The sequence below is a fragment of the Galendromus occidentalis genome, unplaced genomic scaffold (genome assembly GCF_000255335.2).
Source record: "Galendromus occidentalis unplaced genomic scaffold, Mocc_1.1 scf7180000077514, whole genome shotgun sequence".
NCBI classification, from domain to species: domain Eukaryota; kingdom Metazoa; phylum Arthropoda; class Arachnida; order Mesostigmata; family Phytoseiidae; genus Galendromus; species Galendromus occidentalis.
The window spans coordinates 93,894-116,282 of NW_003805502.1; the positions used below are offsets into that span (position 1 = coordinate 93,894).

The 22,389-nt window shown below is 51.2% G+C and overlaps 1 protein-coding gene across 1 annotated transcript; it reads left to right on the plus strand.

Moving 5' to 3' along the window:
- The first annotated feature begins 8,965 nt into the window (after nucleotides 1-8,965).
- Nucleotides 8,966-17,012, plus strand: LOC100903479 (nose resistant to fluoxetine protein 6). The gene is made up of 14 exons (XM_003747205.2): nucleotides 8,966-9,308; nucleotides 10,597-10,805; nucleotides 11,378-11,501; nucleotides 11,788-11,878; nucleotides 12,114-12,199; nucleotides 12,746-12,931; nucleotides 13,047-13,140; nucleotides 13,387-13,657; nucleotides 13,847-14,049; nucleotides 14,307-14,424; nucleotides 14,553-14,739; nucleotides 16,081-16,226; nucleotides 16,442-16,597; nucleotides 16,675-17,012. Exons 1-14 carry the CDS (start codon nucleotides 8,972-8,974, stop codon nucleotides 16,849-16,851), a joined length of 2,385 nt encoding a protein of 794 aa, XP_003747253.1. The 5' UTR covers nucleotides 8,966-8,971; the 3' UTR covers nucleotides 16,852-17,012.
- Nucleotides 17,013-22,389: the final 5,377 nt, after the last annotated feature.

Genomic DNA, 22,389 nt, shown 5'->3' on the forward strand with positions numbered 1-22,389 from the left:
GAGAACTGAGTGAATCAACGAGTGTCCAAATTAGCGACAGGTGTCAACAGCGGTTCGCGATGTGGATAGAACAGTATTCTCGAGGCGGAAAGACCCCGCATCCGCTCAGGAGCTTCTTGTGAACGCAGATGCCTTGCGCTTGCGCCGAGTCCTCCGTCCGACGTTAAATTAATTCAACTTGGTGCGATTCCAGCCGAAAACGACTTAGCGTTCCAGATCAGCGGGGAATGCATCTCTCAGATCGAGTAAAGCGATTGGAGCTGAACGGAAGAAATGATTTGGGCCACGTATCAATGGGTTCCTCTCACTCAATAGGAGCTACCTCTCGCCGGAAAGCGGACCCCGGAATCGGGACCCCTCACTCGGGAGAAGCACTGGAGACGCACGCTTGCTGAACCTTGGATCAACTGATTCGCTGAGGCTGTCAAGCGCTGATTCGAAATCGAGTGCTGGCGTGACAGGACTTCAAATCACGACAAAGGCTTCTCCCGTTCTACCGAGCGACAGGAAGAAAAATCTATTCTCGCCCCACTCCTGTACCTATGCTTCTCCAAAGTTGGCGTCGGGCCTTCATTCGGCCCCGGCTTCTCAACCTGCAACCACACCAGAGTTTGACAAGAACTCAGCTCCTGGAAATCGGCATGCCTCCTTGCCTCCCCCCGTTAAGCACGCCACTGTACCCCTCGACCGGATCCCGTAAATCACCGTGGAATGCCCTCCCACGAGTTCTCCGCACATGTTATTCTAGACTTCCAGATCCGCGAGGATGCGGAAACATTTTCGGAGTCGCGAATTTATCGGAAGCTCATCCGGATAAGGATGGGGTCTCAGCTGGCCAAAAACCAATAAAGACTTCGCGAGAACAAAACTCCCTCATCTGAGCCCTGGCTCTGTTCGCTCCTCATCCAAAAGCATTCGCTCCGCTTTCTTTTGGCAAGTTTTCATGATCGATGGGATTATCTGTCCTTTCCCGGTGCTAACCTTCCCGGGCATGCTTCCTCAGAATATGTCTCGATAAAGCGCAGCAGCCACGGGCTTTTGCGAGCAATCGCGGTAAGAAATACCGCGGGGGCAAAGTTTCAATCAGGGGTCAATATTGTACTCCCTTGGTTCCGCCGAGGAAGAAATTGTTCCCGCACGCCGGGGGCATCATCGGAAATGATCCATTGTACAAGGTAAACAGCGTACTCGATCAAACCATAGGCGAGTATCGACGAGCCTACGATTTCGCAGCGAGGGAGGAAACTACGAGTTTCTAAGCCTTCTCGTCTCTTCCTTTTCAGATATTTTAGGACGAAGAAGAATTACCCGGACTTACGGCGGCATTCCGGTGGCCTTCGGTTTTGAACTCTTGGCCCGCACCAACATGCCCCACAGGACCTCCACTAGGCTCCAGGGAAGAATTACCGAGCTCGAATCGGAACATTTCGCCCCACGAGCATTACGGTAAACGGCGCTGAATAAACGAACTAACGGAATGAAAAACGGCATGGCCTCCGTCAATATTGATCCACTACGGTCGGTTTGCTCGTCAATCCGGAATTCGGTCGATCGTATGTTTGCGCTGAGGTGCGATGAGTGAGGTATCGCCTGACCGGGCAACCGAGGCGTAGAGAGCTCGGTTCCGGTGGTGTTTAGCGTCCTTGACGTTGACGCATTCGTGCACCTCTAGTTGGTCGGATTCACATCTCAGATAGGTGGATAAACTTCCTGAGCGACGAATAGAGTCTCGAAGCGAGCCGGCTCGACATCACGACATCATGTATCCAGTCTGATCATTGAACCGACGGGTGGTCGAGTGGTTGGCGCGTTCGACACTACTCGTGCAAACGTGCGTTTCACATCGTGAAATGCCGCAACGACGCCGCTCCCGCGGGAGGCGGTGTGGGTTCGATCCCTGCTGCCGGAAGAATAAGCGGGTACTCGGCCTTGATCCTCCTGGGTACATTTGCTCTATGGATCCGTCCTCGGAAGCAATGTGAATAACAGTACCCGGGACGTTAAACCTCGGCTTTGTGGATCAGCCCGAAAAAGTTAGTCTGATCATTGAACCTGGATCGCGGGAGAGATCATCTCTGGAGCTTAACTTTCGTTCCGGCATTCCGTGGAGAATCGCCGCGGAAATCCGCCCAAGGGCCCGGCTCCGCTTACGGGCCGCAGGCCAGCAGGACGATCATCTCAAAGAGGAATTTCCGCAGATCCACTATCATCTGGGGACTCTGGCTCCGCGCAGCTTCGGAATAGGTGTTGCTCCTTATACAGAGCTATTTGCGATCAGGTCTCCCTGATTCTAGAACGATGACATCAAGAGAGGATACGACCTGTGTTCATTTCACTCACAGATACATACAAGCGGATTAATTCTTGGATGAATCCGCAGCCCCCGCTGAAGAGCTGCGAATCGTCCAGGACTAAGCATATGATATCTTTAGTGCTGATCGGGAGTTAAACTCCGATGACAGCGAAACTCAGAGTATTCCCAGCACATCGAGCTTCTCTCAATTTCTGATGAATTATGGGAGCAATTCTCCAATCCAGAAGATTTCGAGATATCGACTGATTGCAGATCCCGTTTGGTCGACCTTGATCCGGAAGTGATCGTCATCGCTCGTCCTTCTCGATTCACAACTTCGTCTTGCCCGTCTGAAGAATGAGAGACTCGCTCTACGGATTCTCCTCCACGTTGAGGATATGCAAACAAAACGATACTGGCCTCTTGTCTGCAGCTCCGCAGGCACATCAGGCTCCAAGTTTCTATGTCGCTCACCGGCCGCTTCTCGACCATCATACATCAGTATGTACCCGCAGGGGACTCTGAGCAAACGTGATCCAGCGTTTCGGATGAACGGAAACACTCCGGTACAATGAAATGGTGCTCACCAAGCGGCGATATGCAACTTCTCGCCCTTCTCGTCGTGTTGACGATGCACAAGCCGTAAATAAGTCTCTGGTCTGAGAGTGGAGTGATCCTCGCCAAATGTCCCGCCCGATGTTTGCGAAAGGACGCACCTCCTCCGATAAAGCGTATACTCGGGATCACATGGAGAGATAATTCACAGCGGAATGAGCATTCGTTGACAAAAATGCAGTGTGGTCATCCGTCCAGAGCAGTGTCATTTTTCAAATTAACTCCTGTCCGGAGAGCTCGGCATCGCAAGGCATTCTCCCATAATTCTCTTCAGAAGCATGTTCGACTCTAATTGCATGAACTAGACTCATCATGCATCATGAAGGCTTTCGCTCCCGCATGCTCAGCTGAAGTGACGATGGACACCGCGACAACAATGACCAAGACTGACTCTTCATGCTGCGGCTTCAAGTTTAGCGAGGAGTGATTTTCTCTGGTTTTTCTCGTGTCAACGGCTTAGCTTGGGGGTCGCCGTTCTGGCGGCTGTCCTGGATGGCTTTGTATCGTCGTACGCTCGGATTATATCGTTGGTACACTTGATTCGAATCACTATTTCTCAGAATCCGAATCTCCATGAGGAACAAAAACATGAACTTGTGAGGAAAAAATGTTCATTCTAAAGATATACCCACCGGGAAAACGAAATGATGTATTCCTTTGGGCTTACCTCGATCCGTGGGGAAGGTTCGAGGTAAGTCGATGGGATGCTGGCGTAACTCTGTCATCTCTCTTACGGACTTCCTCACCTCCATCCAGGAACATTGCCGTCACCACAGGCTTCCCACTCGCGCCAGATCTTCTAATCGAGTCACTCCTCTTGTATCGATTTGGTAGGACGAGCCCAAGTACGCTCAGGGCTTTGGTAATATTTCTCGAGACGCGCATCTTCTCCGAGTCATCATTTTTAAATTTTAATTATACGTCGATAAAAAAAAATCGGGATCCCTATCAACAGCCCCGAGGATGAACATTCTCATTCGATACCCTCCCAGCCGCTTTAACGATTCCCTTGCTTCACGAAATTCGAAAGATAATCGCAAAGGCAGGACTTATCAATTTTATGCATCTCGGCATTTTTATGCATCTCGTTGACCGTGATTCACAACTCGAACGAGAACTACTTGCTCCCAACCACTCGAGCTTGCAGTAGATCTAAATTTTGATACGTGCAGAATCTTATCAGCCTCTTCTCTCATCACAACAATTCAGCACCGTCAATCTGAATTTTGCCTATGCCGTGATCCTCCGATCTGACTCTCCATCTGAATTCAGTCCCGAAATCCCGCCAAAACGATGCTGCGAACTTTTCAAATATCTGCCCTGAAGGTCACTTGTTGTCGAAGGTGCTCTATCGAGAAGAAAACACTTCGATAAAGGAAAACGATTCCTGAGAGAACGGAGCTGCCGCATTCATACGAAGAAGTCGAGCTGCGCTCTCTCTCCTGCGATTCGCTTTCCGACCATTGATTTCACCTGGTCGCGATCTAGCCAAGAAGGCTTCAGGCGTGTTACAACATCCCTGGGACGACCGGGACGTCACATTGGTTTCGGATGAGTATGAAGACCTTCAGTCCGGCTCCATCATTGCGGACAGCTCTCCCGCCGCTCCGGAATTGCCAGAAACTTCCGTCTCCTCGGGAATAGGCGAGTAGCGTCAAGTCTGTCCTTCTCGATACTGGAACAGTCTATCTCTGAGCGAGAGCGACGTCAAGAGAAACGCGAACACGGACTCCGTGAATGCAAATGGGAGCCAGGGATATCGGAAGTCTACGATGGAAGTCTCCAAGATTCCCACGAATGAGATGTTCCCCGTTATTCCGACGTCGGACGAGACCGTCGGGTCAAGAATAGAGACGCAAATGATTCTAGATCAATTTTCTGCACGCCACTGCCGAATATCCCTGAGGAGATTGCGGGGGTATGACTCCTCGAGAGCTCGTCCACGACTGCCGGCCGGTCCTGCCCAAATCGAGTTTCATTAGCGGGCTCGAGTCGAGTCTGACTATAAATGAGTATCTGACCGCCTAGCTCAATTTGGGGATGGCCGGCTTCCAGCGGAATATTTGCGCTGGTGCCGCGAGGATACTCGAGGCGGTTCGCGCCGACTTCAAGAGAATATCTGCGAGGCTTCTTCTCGCTGATTTTGTCTGGGGGCGTCACAGCGTGGTCGAACGCATTTCGAGGTATTTATCCAAGCCCAGAACCTCGGCGTGAGGATATATCAAGATGCAACCGAGCGTTAATGCCGGACATTCCTTGCATCACGCCCATCGGACCTACCGAAAACCTTGAACACAGTCGGCAAGTGGTACTCCTCGGTTCGTGAAACAGGTACGGGCACCTGTGCGCCCGAAAACCTCATCCTAGAAGAAAATAAGCTTCGGAGCTGTCCAGGCTACTGGAGAGACGTTCTTTGGAGGATCAGCTGCGCAAGGTGCCGGATTGCATTCGTGATTCGTTCGAACCTGAGGTCCTTAGGCTCGAAATCGTGGAGGAAGTCAGCCGTGTCTGAGTTAGCTTGGTGGTGATGAACCCCCCCGGAGCTCGGAACTCTGGTGAATCAGGGGGGAAAAGAGCATTGTCCAAAACTATTTTCCGCATTACTGAAGACTCCTGGCCCATGTCGCGGCCTTTCGGAACATCCCAGGGATGTCTGGATCCTCAAATAGTCTGTGGAAGTACATGGGGCTAATTGCAAGAATATTAGGCCCAATCGACCTTGATATCAAGAAAATCCCCTATTAGAATGTTATTGCGGTTCTATGTTGACGGTCCGGATTTTGTTGTCCGTCTCTTGCCTCGGCCACATTTACCTGGAAATCAGAATGCGACACGCTCCAGCGCTCCCCAGAAAAAACAGAAGGAATGAGTCGATCCGTCAGCCAACGGTTCCTCAGCTTGTCAAACTCGATGACTGCACCGTTGATTATCTCCCTTACGTAAGGATTCTGTCGAGTGCTTCCGACTTCTGTTCCGAGTATTGAGGGAGCGTTGTTGGCAATGCAAGGAGACGTTGTCATCGGTCCTCAGTTTCCTCGAATATTGATGATAACTTGGCCACAAAAATTCATCTACCGATATCTTTCCAGAAGCTAAGATGCTGTTCGTGGACCAGGCTCAAATAGAGCTCACTCTGCTTTCAATTCCTGCTCCTCGATTCATGTTGGGGTCCACCCACCTCGATCCGTCTTCTTTTCGGACAGAAAATCGGCGGCAACCAAGCCAGCCGTCCTGATCTCGATGTCGGGCAGCAGTCGACAAGGGGAGCGTCCGACTGCGTTTCCAGAAGACTTTCTTCTGCAAGTGATTTTAGTTGAACAACCGATTTAGAAGAAGGTGTCTTTGGAAAATCAATACCGATTCCGCATCAGATTCCCTCTGATCCGCGCTTGCTCAGGTCTACCAACGGTCCTTTCTCGAACGGGATTTCCGCGGCGATTATCAATCTTCTCCGGGAACGGTCGGGAAGTGATTATTCACTCGGCATGAAATCTTGCGCGAAGCTTTCACCGTTAGCGGTGCCGGACTACTCACTCCAATCGGAGAGAGCAGCGCGTGAAATTCCCTGATGCAGCTTCCCATGCGGCGGCTACCTTCCCTCCAGGCGTACGGGGGAGAACGCAACCCCTCGAAGCAGAGGCATCTCGCCCGCGAGCATATCTCTCCGTCGAAAGTGAAGTCCAGAGCATGAAATCGGATTCCGGTGAAAGCATCCCACCAGAAAATAGAATGCAATCTGATCCGAAGCATTATCGATAAGCCTGCCGCATAACCGATGCGGCGAGCGATGGCCGACGACGACGATTGAAAATGCCACTCATTTCTGCGTCCGTTGTTGTGGTCATCAGGGCAGTTCATATTCATACTCATTGTCGAATCATCGATGATAATTATTATCTGGATTCCGTGACGTCACGACTGATCAGATGGGACAGAAAACGGCGAAGCAGGCGATCGCTACAATAAGCGACGTCGACGTTGGTGTCGTAGATGGGATGTAATCAGGTGACGTCACGAGGCATCGGCTTTCGCGTTTTCTGATCATGGCCCTCCGCAGTCGTTCAACTCGTGCATTTTCTGTCCCTCCGTCCGACTGCCTGGCCGCTGACCGGCGTCGCTTCGACGGCCGGTGCATACGACAGCGGCTCGGCGCAAAGTTCGGAACTCGCGATCGTTGCCCACAACGGTCCTCATAATTGTTAATCTAACCGAAAAGAGAATCATCTTTTCTGTGCTTTTGGATAGGCGCAATCACGAGCAACAGCGGTGTTCTTTTTCGCAGCAGGCGCGCGGCGGCGGCGCCTCAGCTCTCCCTCTCCCTGCGCGGAGCCTGTACAACCCCATCTGGGATTTTCTTTCTGGCTTCAGAGCCGAATGACGAATTTTCGGGAGAAATCCCGGTGCTTCCGTCACCTGTGATCCATGGTAGATAAATGTATGGGTGTCAGAGTCTTTCACGGGGGTTTTTCCTTCCGAGTCTCAGCTGTACTACGATACAAGATCCAGATCTCGATTCGGGGTTCGAAACTGGCAAGCTTGGACTTTTTCTTCGAGCGTCACGTGATGATTTAAGCAAACACCTTTCTCTCATGTCATCCACGCTCATTCTATCAACATAGGGAGAAGAGCATTCTCGCCGTCCCGAGAGCCTAAAAGAGCACTTCCCGGGATTGCTCCAGATCGGAACGCAACTTCCCGAAATCCCGGAAACCCAGTCGCGTCGGACTCGCCGACCGCTAGGTCAAGGTACTTGAGGCCAAGGGAGTTCCCTTCGAGTCTAGCTCGAGAAGCATTCGTGAGTCAACCCAAAACCGACAAGTCACCTTCTTAAACTCGAAGACTTGTAGGCAGAAGAGAATGAGGGCTCTGTTGGACCTCGGAGATCTCCGATCATGACATCCGGGCAATTCTTCCCAAACCAGGGGGCGGTGCCCCCCCACGGAGCAAACTTTTTGAGGGGAGGGGTTTCGGTGTGACGATTCCAGTGGGGAGACTCGAGAAGCTTCTCTTCTTCATCCGAGTGAATCCAACAAGATGAAAAATGCGTGTCCTCGCATGGTCACATATGCGGAACAATTTCGAGAACGTCGTCCGAGCTCGATCCATCTTAGAGTTCCAAGCTCAGGATTGTGATCACTCCTCCTGAATTATAGTTTCAACCGTGATTCACGCGGAGGTGAGAGGGAAAAAGGGGATGACAGCGTTGTAAGATCCGGTCCCAGACAGGGAGGCGCGAGCCCGCAAAGTCCGGGAACCACTAATCCAGGAATATGATTAAGATGGGAATCGTGTCGGTCGATGGAGCTAAGAATCCCACTGACCATCGTCGGTGTACTATGAGCAGAGATAGACTTTCGCCGTTGACGAAACAAATCGTCTGATCATTAGCATTAGGAAGCAGAGACAAGCGCGAAGGGATATCAGGGACCGAAGATCAATGGGATTTTTATCGTCATGCGAAATCCGCCCGATCGAATGTCGTCAGCTCCACGACCAAAACAAGCCATTCTCTTTTGTCACGACTTCCGTCGCCATACCTCTAGTCTAGGTAAACTCAGTGAGGATTGCATCGATTTACCATGGTCATCCCAGAATCTGTATCTGCGGTATCCGTTCGAGGGATGAGAATGGAACGAACCCTCGGAAACGTTGTGTGTATGTTCACACGAAATTCGAGCCAATGCAACGATTGGCTCCGAACACTGACGGCATGTACCCTCGGTCTCTTCTGCAGAGCGGGAACCAACGCTCGAGGCATTCTTTTCGGGCGAATTTCCCCATACGTAGCCGGGAGCTAGATACGGGAGTTTTTTCTGCGTGAATCTTGAGTTTTGTGCTCCAACGCTCACGGTTGCTCGGACTGACGCGGTGTCTGAGTCGCTGTTCTGTCCTCGTCATCCTTCCGTTTATTTTCCAAACGACTTGACTTTGGCATCCTTATCGTCGTGGTAGTACTTCCGACGCCATCGACGACGCCCGCCGGGAGAGACCCCAGAAGTCTCCTTTCCCACTCCGAACGCTTAGAGCCGGATCGCGCGGAGCTCTACTCAGAGTTTATTCGAAATGCAATTGTATTGGGTGTTTTCTCTCGTCGGTCTCCTCGGATATACGGCCCTCGGGGTCAGTGCGCAGGAGGCCTCGGAATTCGGTGACGATGCAAGTGGTGGTCAAACGAAACAGCAGGCTCAGGACGAAGAGCGCTATCCGACGACAACTGAAGTTCAGAGCACAACCCGGGATCTCTTGGACGATCTTGAGCCGATTTTCAAAGACATACAGAGAAAGGTCTATCCTGCAGTCAGTGAGCTACTCGCGGATGAGAACATTTCCAGCGAATGCACGACGTCCATCTTGGCCACGCTCAACGGCGTCAGGAACCAGAAGAAATGGGCCCTCATGAGTGAGTACTATCTGAAATTTCCGCGATTGGAAGCTGAACACAAATTTAAGAGGGCTGAGGATTCCAAGGGAGGACGGTTATTCAGCCTGAAAGTCGGTGTCAGTGAGCTCAGGCTCGGTGCTGGTGTTCTGAGTGGGCGTCGATGCGGAAAGATCCGCGGGCTTTTTTGCGAACGGTTTTTGATGCACATTCCTGGAGCGAACATCGAGCTTGGACCCTTGGAGCGTTTTCTCTCTTCTTCTTCTGCTCTCTCTTTTTCTTTTTTGGCTCGTGATGGGCAGCAGCATGAATCGATCAAAGCCCAATGACACCGCCGACATCATCTCGTTCATTGACTTTGCGCAAATGACTTTCGTCCAGCGGAGCGGAACAACAGAATAGCGAATTCTGTGGCAATATTCGAGCATTTTCTCGAGTGACTTCACTTCGCAAGGGTTTCCGACATGAATAGCATCGAGGTTTCTCGGAAGCTCGACACTTGCACTCGGGAAAGACTCGATCTATTCTCCCAAGCATAAATCGCGAGGAGAATCGTATCAGCGGCAAAATGCTGACCACGTCGAATCAGGGCCGCGTGAATATGAAAATAATTGTTGTACATTGATCGATTCTACCGACATCTCCATGACGTGATCGCTATGATTATCTGAGCTCCCCGGCGAGTGACAGACGACCGATCTCGACTGGATTACCCCAATATGGACCTGACGGGACGTGACAGAGGAAATTCCAAGAGACTGCTGCTTTTCTCGAGAACAATTGGGCACCGGCCTAATTTTTCCTGGTGGGTTGGAGCGAAAGACCGCTGCCTAATTGACGGGTTGATTTTTCGGATGGCACTCCGTCGTCGGATCGAGCCCGGACAACGAGAACCGGACGGAAACACAGTCTCCTGACAAATCAATGGTTGCAAGCAGTCCATTCCGAGAGCGTGTACGGTGGGATCTGGAAATATTCCAAGCGAAGTTTGTCGAGTCAATTGGGAAAGTTCCACCTCGGAAACATCATTGTCGACAATCCTCTGGGTGAGATTAGAGCGGATCTCTGGATGATATCCGACTACCGTGTATCCGATTCGGCTCGATCGCCAACCGCTGATGCACAGAATGGCTGTACAATTTGACAGAGCGATGTCGTCCTTTTTCTTGAGATGTTTCGTAACCTAGATCCTCGCTTTCAGCGAGACACGATACGATCTATTGTTCATTTCCTTGGTATTTGGAGTCCATGCGGAAAGATTAATCGATCCTCGTAAGGAACTACGTACAAACACAAATCGAATTTTCAGTTGCAACTGCCAGCGGAACAATACCGCAGAACTTGTTTCTCGGAGCCCAAGGCTCTCACGGATCCTACGATCAATGCCTGGCGGCAAAGAGGACAAACCACAACGGCGAGATAGACTTAAGAGGTCAATATTGTACGCTGTTGCTGTATCCAACGCAGAAAATGTTTGAAAGTCTCAAGGAATTCATGAAGGACGATCCATTCTTCAAGGTGAGCAATCGAGCGATCCCTTGAAGATAGATCAGAAATATTCAAAAGCAAAAGACGCAGATCATCCCTCGCGAATTCGAGAGCACGAAAAGTCCCTCAGAGCCGGAGTTACTTGGTCGTCAGTCGTCACCAATCCACAAAGTGGACTTCTCCGGGGCGAAGATTGAGCGGCGTTCCTGCGAGTCGAAAGAATTTGCTTTCGGAGAGGAGACCAGATTCATGAGACAGAAACGAGAAGAAGGGATAATCCTAGACGAACGATAAACAAACAAACGCTCTCTCATCGGAGTCTTGAATTGAATTCAGAACTGGTTCTTTGAACATTGAAATATCACTGGGATTATTCAGCCCCATTGTTATTCAAGCCTTCCGAAACGAGCGTCACGTCTGAGGAAACAGAGGAGAACAAGAGATATTGATTGAACGAATATATGTATGCCAAAGCTCTTTCGTGGTTTTCAGTAGACTCCTTCATGGCGCTTAGCGATTTCCGGATCCTAACGGGGAGTTTCATCTCGAGACGGAATGACACTGTCGGCATCGAGAGTCTAACTATCACTGCAATTCCACAGCAAACGTTCAACAAAATGGCCGAATGGCCGAGAGAATACTTCGGCATAGCGACCGGCATCAAGATTGGAGTGTGCACGCCTGATCATTGCTCGGACGATGACCTCAACTATGCAATCGACAAATGTGAGAAATGGACAACCTTATTCGGGGAAAAATCACGTATTCGCGGCGCGCCGAATTTTCCTTCTTGGAAACTGCCGTTGCTTGTCAATCATTTTCTGGAACTTTACATCGGAACGCGATTCCGCACGGTCAGAAGACTTGCCATCCAATTACGTAAAACTGCTCAGAAGCGGACGAGTGTTCGATCGGCTTTCTTCTTTCCGGCGACGATTACGGGGCGGCGTCGTGAATTTTTCTCACGTGTTTTTTCTATCGCAATACCGAATTTTCCTGCTCCTGTTTCCAGTGTTCAATAGAGTTTACGGGATCGAGACGAGATTCGTATCCTGCCGGATAAGAGAAGCGAAGGTCCCGACCACATTCCAGCGAATCGTGATGTAAGTGATGTCCTCTGAACGAGTTCGGTGGGTCGCATCGCGTGCTTAAGCGAGTGTATAAACGAGTGAATGGTTTCATCCGTGTGCGTGTGCTACTATTTACAGAATCACGAAGAAGGTTGGGCTGTGATTTGTGAGCTTGTCGTTCATGTTGTCGCTTGTGATGCGAGAATGGATGGGCTGGTGCTTCTCTTTGGGCTCCTCCGATCTTCTCCTCAACGTGTTTCCGTTCCAGTGCCTCCGGTTTCGTGTTGCTGGCCCTGGTTTTATTGGGCACGGCCACCGATTTCTACCTGAATCGCGTACGAGATGAACCTCAATGTAAGTTTCGTTGACTGGGTCCCGATTCGGAAGCCCAGTTCTGGCGGCGAACTCGAAGCAGGAAGCCTGACTCACAAGCTGCCGCTAGCCCCCTTCCGAGTCTTTCGGCTTGAGCGGCCGCTTGTTTACGTCATCCTTTCCTGCTCTGAGTTCTTCTGCCATCATTATCCATGCTCCAACATGCCGCGCTCGGACGGAAGAAGTGCTACGGCTCCATTTAGTTGAGGAGTCATCAAGAAGGGAGAACGCTCGTTGACTTGTTTTCGTCTCGGTACCCTCATGGAAGAACGACGCAAGTCGAGAACACCACAGAGAGAACCATGACAGAAAAACGAAGAAAACATGCAAAAGCTGAGGCGGTCGCCCGTATCGAGTGCTTCTTGAAATTAAAGAAATCTTCGCGATCTTTCTTCAGCGGACTGTCTCCAGCGGGAAGTTATCCCCTCTGTTCGCGCTTCATGCGTCAGGCAGTGAAGAAATCAGTACCTCCAGAAAGTCGGAATTGAATTCTACGAGACCCGTAATTTTCTTTCCGCATTCTCGCAGATATCAGCCCATGGCTCATCATAACATTCGTGATGATGTACTCCGCACGCCGAAACGTCCGTCGTCTCTTCACACCGTATACGCCTCAGACGAAAGAACTCGGATTTTTGAACGGTATCAAAGTTTTGTTGTCGTGTTGGGTCGTTTACGGCCACAATGCTATCTTCGTCAGCCCCGACATCCTCCGTAAGTGATCGGATCGCAGAAGAAAGACGCAAGAAAAATGTCGATTCGAGTTGAAGAAATTCCTGTGCTCAATTCCACGCAACTGGCAGCTGATGCTTTCATCATGCTTCCGCAGTTAACATCACGGACTACGTGGAACTATTGAAGAATGTTCCCTTCCAAATCATTACCAACAGCTTCATGGCGGTTTCGAGCTTCTTCTTCATCAGGTGAATTGAGGGAGGAACTTGTTACTTCATAAACTCCTCTCACGTCAGAGCGGAGATGCGATAGAATAATAATATCGGGATCGAGGGCAGGAAAGTATTTCCCCTCGGAAGATTCGAACTGGATTCTGGGATACAGTCATCGAAGATTCTCGAGATGAGCCTCCGACGCCGGAGATCGACTTCAGATCGTCGTCCGACCATCGCCGAGCGACGTCTCTGATGGTTTTCTTTCTTTTTCCTCCTTAGTGGTTTCCTGCTGGCGTATCTTTGTTTCAAGGAGAAAAAACGAATCGTCAAGCAAAATCCCGCGCTCCTGATTTCCATCATGTTTGTCCGTCGGTACTTCCGACTCGTGATACCTCTACTGGTGGTCGTATGCTACTCGTTGCTCATGGATTTGTGGGCGGATGGTCCCAACGACCGGGATTCCATTTTCAATCTATACGCTCGAAGCTGTCCGAGAAACTGGTGGTCGATTCCAACCTTGACATCGAACTACATGGGTGCCGACAACATGGTCAGTTGCGGGATATCCTCACTAATAGACTTCTGAATCTCGATTTCGGAAATGCTGCAACCGCCAATTAGTCTCTCGTCACGCGTTGGTGACGTACGATGACGTAGGCGGTCTTCGCGGCGTAAAATAATCGCTCTCTTCATTAGCTCAAGATAATTGTGCCCTAACCGAAATTTACCGGAATTACAGTGCCTGGGCCATAGCTGGTATGTCGCAGTCGACATGCAGGTGTTCGTGCTGGCCGCGATTCTAGTCATGCTAATATTGTTCCATCCGAGAGCCGGGATTTTCCTCACGACGGCTCTGATATTGATAACCTCCGCTTGGGTAGCCCTGTCAACGTACCTCTATGGATACAGTCCGATTATAAGTTTCACCGGCAGTCTTCCAGAGTGAGTTACAATCATCATTCCGGTAATCCTCATTGAATATTCCCCTTCGAATTCCTCAAGCGGTCGGGCGATAGATTGGATTTCGCTAGCGCTGAACGACGTTTCGGAGGAGCCGAACACGGATCGAGAAAGCTGCTCAAAATCGGATGCTCGATTCTTGTGGGGATGACAGAATCGGAACCATCCCAAGGTCGAACGCGATATAACACGTAAACGTGCGTCATTAGTGGCCCTCCCTAAAGTAGACTTTGTTCCAGGGTGCTCGCGGCGACGTTTGACTACGTGTATGCTCAACCCGTTACACATGCCGGTTGTTATTTACTTGGGATTCTCTGCGCATATGTGTGCTTCTACAAAGGGACCAAACTGGAATGGGTGGGTTTCCCCCTCTGAGTTGACCCGTTTCATCTTGCACTCAATAGCCCGGGAAATCCCCACGAGAGCCCGTCTCTAGGAGATAGAATTCGATTATACACAGGATTTAATCGATTCTTACGTCGCAGTATACGCAAACGGCGATGTGGATCCTGGCTCATGGTTGCTCATCCTACGTGGTATTCGTGACTGTCTTCTGGTATCGCCATGGAATGCCGGGGCCTCTGGGGGGCTCCTTGTACGCTGGATTCCACCGAGTCACTTTCACTCTCGGACTCTTCTGGCTCATATACGCTTGTTTACATGGAATGGCTCGTAAGTGGCGATTCCTTGATAGATATGGTCTTCTAACGCGCTCATGATCCATGAGTCATGAGTAGGGCTGTGCATCACGCATAATGCATATTTTTATGCATACTGCATATTTCGCCGATTTCTGAGTTTTCGTGAATTTTTATATAATTCCGTCTTATGAGCTCCCATATATGAGTTTTCAATCTCAAGTCGACAGCATGTCGACTTCTCCTCACGAGCCAGGAAAACTTTTTCGGGCTGGACCACACAGCCGAAGTTTAATCGCAGTCCCGGGTGCTGCTGTTCACATTGCTCCCGAGGACGGATCCATAGAGCAAATGTACCCAGGAGGATCAAGGCCGAGTACCTGCCTTTCCGTAAGGAATATTTTGTCGGCAACAGGGATCGAACCCACGCCACCTCCCGATCGAGCGGCGACGTTGCGGCATTTCACGAAGTGGAACGCACGTTTGCACGAGAAGTGACAAACGCGCTAACCACTCGAGCACCCGTCGGTTCTCACGAGCCAGAGCAAAATCTGTCGAAAACCCTCCTGATGAAGTACGTTCAGATGATTCCAGGGTGCCTCAGCTCTGACTACCGATGTTGGTAGGCGGCGTGCAACCGTCGACGCCGTGCAACCTCTGACTTGAGATGTAGACTGCCGCCAAACATTCGAGAGAGCTCAGTTGGCTCTGGTACCATGCGAAGAGGAGCGTTCTTTCCCGCGGTATAGGGCGATAGTGCTAGACAACGGGAACTCATTCCTCTTTGAAAAACTAAAGAAATCGGTCGTGGTTGCTTGTAACAAGGATCTCTTATAAAAAAATCCGTGCATATTTTCATGCATATTTGGCCGTATTTTTCGTGCATACTGCATGCATATTTTCGAGTTTTTGGTGCATATTTTGCACAGCCCTAGTCATGAGTCATGAGTCATGACTCGAGATGATATGAACAGCAGAAAGCGTCCGATAGCGGGCCGACGCTCAAACTATCTGGCCCGAGTCATTGAACTTCCGAATGTTGAGTTTTCTCAAAAAAAAAAAGGAGGGTCAATTGGAATGTTGAGTTCGCTGATTCTAACCGGGAGTCGATCGGAACGTTGCGCGGCTCCTTTCACGGAGAATGGGGGATACTGGAACCTCGATTCATGGTATCCGGAGCTCATCAGGAAACAAGCTCTCGGATTCCAATTTTCACGTCCTGAGACCTCAAGGGGTCATTCGAGGGAGCCTTATCTTAGGGAGAAAATCAAGGGGAACAAAGAGAACATCTCCCCTGGAGCTCGGCACAAGCCATCGAGGAGCAAAAGGTCGAGGAGAGGCTTCCGCCCTGGTCTGACGCCGTCCTTTCTTGCAGCATACACGAGACGTATCTTGGAACATTCAGCTTTTCGAGCTCTCGGAAGATTGGCCTTCGGAATCTATCTTGTGCATTTCGCTGTCGTTTTCATGCATCAGGGCCTTCTGAAAAATCAGGCTTTCTACCCGGACCAGTTTCTACTTGTGAGTTTCTCTCCTTTTTTTCCGATGTTCCTATATTGATTTTCCACTGTGGGAATTCGGCGACCTTTATTGATGTTTCTTGCATTAAAGCATTGAAAGGAGCCCTGTTCTGAATGAGCGATGTATCCGCCTCGCTGCGAAACATGCTCACCCCTTTTCAATCCATCGATCATCCTGCCATCGGTGGAAGTTTAAATGTTGGGATCTATTTCCAGTTGCAATCAACCTTGGGGATTCTAGGAATCAGTGTCGGCTTAGCTTTCCTTATGAACATCGCCGTGGAATCCCCAGTCGCTCACATGGACAATTTCCTATTCAAGAAGGTCATGGGGAAACTGATCGGAGAGCCCCAGAACGCCAAAGAGGCTGAAGTGAGTTTTCTTGAGAAAAAAATTTCTCTCACTTAATCCTCGCTAAAAACTCCTCTCATCTAATGCTCGCTCCGCAGATGATCGGACGCAAAGCGGAGGTCGCGCTGACTCTGGAGCAACACTATGATCACTGGCGGAGGACCTCTTCGAAAAAAGATCGGGATTGCAACGGCTTGAGCGACCGGAACGGGACCATCATCGACATAAAAGAACAGCTGCCGACGAAAGTCTTATCCGACAAAACGAGACTCTAAATCTAGTCTTCACAGCCAATGCCACCTGGGAAGCCGAAGCAACGAGCGTCGCGCTCTCCAGGACTCCCTCATCGTTGTCATCAAGGATATGACCATCTTTTAGAGCATTCCTATGTAAAAAAACATCTACCTAGGCGAAAGTGTAAGATAAAAAAAACGCGCATGAGCGCGATTTCCCCCCTAATCCAGGTTTTTCATTTCCCGAACTTCAAGCCTCATGTCTCGCATATGGTCAATCCGGGCTCTGAAACGCCCCTTGAGTTCTCTTTCGTACTTTCTCGGACGGAAGTCGGCACCTCTTGAACTCCTGAGACTCAATCTAGGGTCTGTTCAGTCGATTATGCTTCCTAAACCTCACACTCAGGACGCAAGCATGATTAAAATGTCAAACACTTTGTCAAGTGCCCGCACGTGCCTATAGGACGCGCATCAGCGGCAGCTCTCGATTAAGTCCAGAGAGATTATTTTTGAATTTGTGAGTCTATTCTGAAAGTGCAAAAACATTAGGTAGCTACATGATTCAGCGGCGGAAAGCTACGGCTACGCATGTGCTGTTGCAAAATTCGGCCACAGCCTGCCTACGTGCCTGCCCGTGCCCGTGCAACACCTCGGAACAACGTGTTGTGTCATGGTGATATTTACCAGCGGTGGAGAGAGTCATTGGACCCTATCAATCACTCACGAATCACGACAGCCTGCTCTTGAGGGAGTAGGATCCCGATGCGTCCCGGGAATGTCAAGAATGTTCAAGCGAAATGGCGATCGTCTCACCCTACGTGACGAATTCGGGAGCAGACGGAGGTCGAGACTTCGCAACGAGTTCGGACAGCGAATTCATCCTCGGAAATGAGGGGAGGGGCAGGAACATTGCTGTGGAAAACTCCTGCTCAATACTGGGAGGCAGAGAGACAGCTTCTCATTATCTGACTAGCGAGCGACTCCCCTGGAAGAGCCCTCCCAGAGATATCGATGAATGATGGCTCGTTAAGTGGATCGGTGGGCAGGTAGCAGAGATCGAATCTTGGCTCTGGAGATGATGTCGCGCTCAAGTCTTTGTGGAGCTGACATCAGAAGATTGCGTCATTGTTAGAAGGTGGCCCCCCTCCCTCCTCCATGGAGTCATCCGCGGGAGAGGATGGGACGGAATCGGGGACGAGTACAGTTCCGGGGGGCCAACGAGACGTGTTGCAGTCTTTAGGCCTGTTTTTTCCCCGTTCGGTGTGAGCTCTTGGACAAGACTCTCAGGGTCCTAAAAGCTCTCGGCAAAAGCTCTCGAGCCTAGACGACAGGGATGGGACAACACCACTTACAGCAAGCCTCGCATAACTCGTGCGATCCGGCCGCCAGCGGAGGCTTTCGAGCAAGCGACATCAGGTCAACAAAGTCGGCTCTATCAGGTTTACAATCATTCATTCTTAGGCCTCTTTAGACGCTTCTTAGTTTTTGCCCTGGCACAAGCCCTGTGTTTCCACCGGACTCCCCCGACCCGATTGCCCGAAACCACCCGATTGCCTCTCCCTGAGCAAACAGAGCGCGCGCTCCGAGTTTCGGGGGCCAGGGGGAGAGGGTCCTTATTTGATTTTTCGAGTTTGTACTCACAGCTCTTGTCGTTCGCTCTCGAGCGAATTCTCGTAGAGGATGAATCTCTCGCTGGCACGGTGAACTGGCTCATCTGTTTTCGGGATGCAAGCTGCCCCACAGGCCATCCCCGTCCTCCGCGGGTCACGGTGTCTGATTATCTCACACATTGTAGTTGCGAAAAATATTTCTGCTCGCGGGTCCCAACTATCGATACCGAATTCTGGTACTCCGATTTCCCAGCTCTCAGGGAACACGCCGGGCTATCGCGGGTTACGAATAATAGGTTCTCCTTCCATCCTTCCCCCTCATCCGATCTCTTCGATCTCAGCGGCATCGGGAGAAGGAAACTTTGTCTCGACCGATTGATGGATCCGTGTCTGATAGCCTACCGAAACTCGAGCCCGTAATCGTCGTCCTGCTGGCGTCTCCCAGCCTCTAAGCTAAGCTATCGATAGTCCCGATATCACTATCGAGAGTCCTAGTCTCGTCCGCGCCGCTGACAAATGGTCGAGTCGCGAGTCGCGACAGTCTATTCAGAAACACGTGTTATGCTACAGCGTCAGGCGAGAGCGTTTTCATTCTATGAACGAGAATCAGAGAAATATAGTCATTACCGGAAACGTTCCGAAGAAAGCTTCAGAAACGCTGGCACCACTCGATCGGTTGAGTTGTTGGCCGCTGCCTCTGGTTCGATGTACGACAAATCCGAGGCGTTCAAGGAAGGATCTCGCAGGTCAGTCGAGCGCATCCAAGAGGCAACAGACAACAACTTCATCCATGCAGTTGGTGTTCTTGCCTCAGCAGTCACCGTCCACCTCGGCTCCCCTCTTGGGCCGACACCGCACCTGATGCCTCAAATCATACCGATCCCCAGAGCTTTTTATCCTGTTCCTCCTATTATGGAGTCCCGCAGTCGTCCGTCCTCCCTGATTTTCTCTCGCTACCGTCGTCGACACGGCGTCCACCCGCGAGTGGACCACCGGCCCGACAGCGGAGGAAGCTTTGTACATCTTCAATAATGCCATGTTTCGCTCCGTCGAACGCATGTCGAACGCTCGATCAGGAATCAGCTGACTCTGCTACCTGGACAAGGAAGCAGCTCCACGACCTGCTCTGTCGCAACGGCCATTGTTGTTCTTCCTGCTCGGCTTGCCCCGCCGCTGTGGTGACCGAGTGATTCCACGTTCGAAGACGAGGGCACGTTCGATCCAAGTCCGATCCAGTGATTCGAGGGCAGCCGGAGAGTTGGAGAAGGAAGCGGGTGACCCCATGCCCCAGAATCGAACCGCTCCGCTCGCGCGAATCACGGAACCTCCGTTTTTCTTCATAAACGCTCCCCTCCTCCGGGACCATGAAATAAAATTGGTCTTAAAATAGGTTGAGATTGACTGACCTGGAGCGAGGAGAGAGTTCCATCCCGGCAAGAGGGAAGTTTTCAGAGTAGCGACACGTGGTCGATTCAAACCGTGTTTTGAGGTGACCGTTCCAAACTACCCCAAGGTGAAAGTGGGACGAGGCACGGGCCTCATTGAAAGAAACCTTTGGTATCGGGGCACTGTTTTAAAACTCCCCGTAGAGTCCTTAGATCGTCGCGGGATGTGACGCCTGACGCAGACAAAGCCGAATTACTGCCGTGAGTCCCCCTGCCTGAGGGCCCGGTCTCGCGGATTCAAGGAAGCCTTCGGTTTCTAGCGAACTCTTCGATGCTTCACCTGTCGACACCGTGCTTCGCGCAAGCTCCCTCGTCTAGTACGTCGTCGGGAGGACAAAGGGTCCCTCGAGGGTTCGGCCTGCCACGGAGGTCGAGTTTCCATCGAGTACTCGAGAAACTCCTCGAGCGGCGATTCCGTCTTTGGGTGTTTTCACACGATACATTTATGTATTTCTCCGCCCCAAGTGACGTGGTGTTCCACCGGATTTATGGCGTGATGGGCTTAGCGCAGTCTGTAGTACAATCAAACTATTCTCCCTAGAGTGCTTGTTCTCCGTCGGTGCTCGTATATCACCGTCGAGCGTATCGAAGTTGCTTCCGGGGGAGGTCAGAGCGCTCAACAAATCTCCGGTATAGTTCTCTCAAGAACTATAAATCGAACGCCACACATCTCACCCGCCTTCATTAAATCGGTCTGATGCGACTTCTCCCTTTCCAACGCCTGAGTCCGACCCCTCTCTGGGGAGGAGCTGTCGCGACCGAGGGAAACGGCTGTACAAGCCAACGAAGAGAAAAAGTGGAGATCAGAGAAGGAGAATCGAACACGAAAGAATATTATCGAGATTGGCCGTATACAGTTTTCTCGACCGGAATACATCGGATAAGTAGGAACACTTTAGGTTATTCTTCCGGGAGGTACTCCGTTCCGATGGCTGAGATCTAGGATTTACTGCTCCGCAGTCATGTCGTGATTCCGTCGCCAGGCCAGACCGGCACCACCGGGGATAGCCGGGGATTGAATCCCGTGGAGACAGTTTTTCACCGATGAGCTCGTGATGTAAGGAGGCAGCAGATTGGTTTCCGATATCCGGCTCAGATCCGCTGCTCAATAATCTTCATAGGTCGCTAATTCACATCAAGTCGCTGATTATTATTATCTCCATCGCCCCTCAATCACGAGCTCGGTCCGTCACCTCCCATGTCCCGGAATCGCAAGTATGGATGAGTAACGCCATCTTGGATGATATGAGGAATACTTTGCTCATTGGAAGTTTCGCTCCGGATCGCGATTGGGAACGCGGATCTCGTCACCGACCTCGACGACGTCATCATCGTCGAAACAAGAAGTCATTACGACGTTCGCGCTGTATAACCGGGGAGAAAACTCGGGAGCTTCGTTCCTTCTGCTCGGCCTCATTACTCGACTCGAGGCCGGGGTGACACCTGAAGTGCTTGTTAGAGGCAGACGTTGCCGCCAGGCCGGGACGAACGAAGGTACGAGGTCGCCGACTAAGACGATGAGAGATCTTCTCGAGGTGAGTGAGCCGCCTGTTTTCATGGGTTGTTCTCTCTCTTCCCGCGTCCTGACCATCTATCCGCGAGCTGACCAAGAGCCGTCCGGACAGGCCGCCGGACGGGCCGACCGACGCTGCTGCCATCGATGCGGAGGCCTTCATTAGGAAGTGGCCTAGCTCACAACGCAATGAGTGGAGCGGAACTGGCCACCGCTTCCGCTCACTCGTCGCATCGCACGTCTACACTGCCAGCCCATCCCAAGTCCGCTCATCTCACGCCGAACTACTCTAGGCCGGGAGGGGGCCCCGAACCGCGAGAGCCACGAACCGCCCACGGCAATGATCTCGATGATGTTGTCTCAATGACGCAATAATGCTGACCACGCGGACGATCATCGAGCTTTCAATGAAGCTGCGGTTGCGTGGTGACAACGCGGTTGGGCTCGCAATTCCCACGAAAACCATTGCGAAAGAGACATTCCGCATTCACCTGCGCCGAGTCGCAGTAAGCGCTCACGGGCACTTTTTACCAGCGTACGTGTGCGTTCTCCGAGGCAATCGCACCGGGAACGCAGGTTCCAGGGGAAACTATGAAAAATTCCAACCTCGACATCTATTGCTCCTTTCAATCTCTCCCGCGGAATACCATCGCCTTGGAGAAGTCCACCAGCTCCGTGCGGAACTCGAGTGACGGCTCGACTTCATTCCAGACAACCTAAGCGTGGAGGAGGGAAGTGGATTCGGTGAGGAAGGACTTTACTTACAGCGACCACGTTTTGCAGCATCAGCCGGCATCAGCATCCTCAAAATTGGCCGTTCTGGCCGTGTGTCTCAGGCGACCGGGTAAGTGAAGCAAAATCGTTTCCCGCCTCCCTCTTCCCCTTTTGTTTTCTTCTCCACTCTCTGGTCCAGAAAAGCAAGTGGAGAATATCACACCCGACCCCAAGTAACCGGATCAGGTGCTGACCGTCTTTCGTGCGGACGGATCGAGTGACGAAATCCGAAACGTTC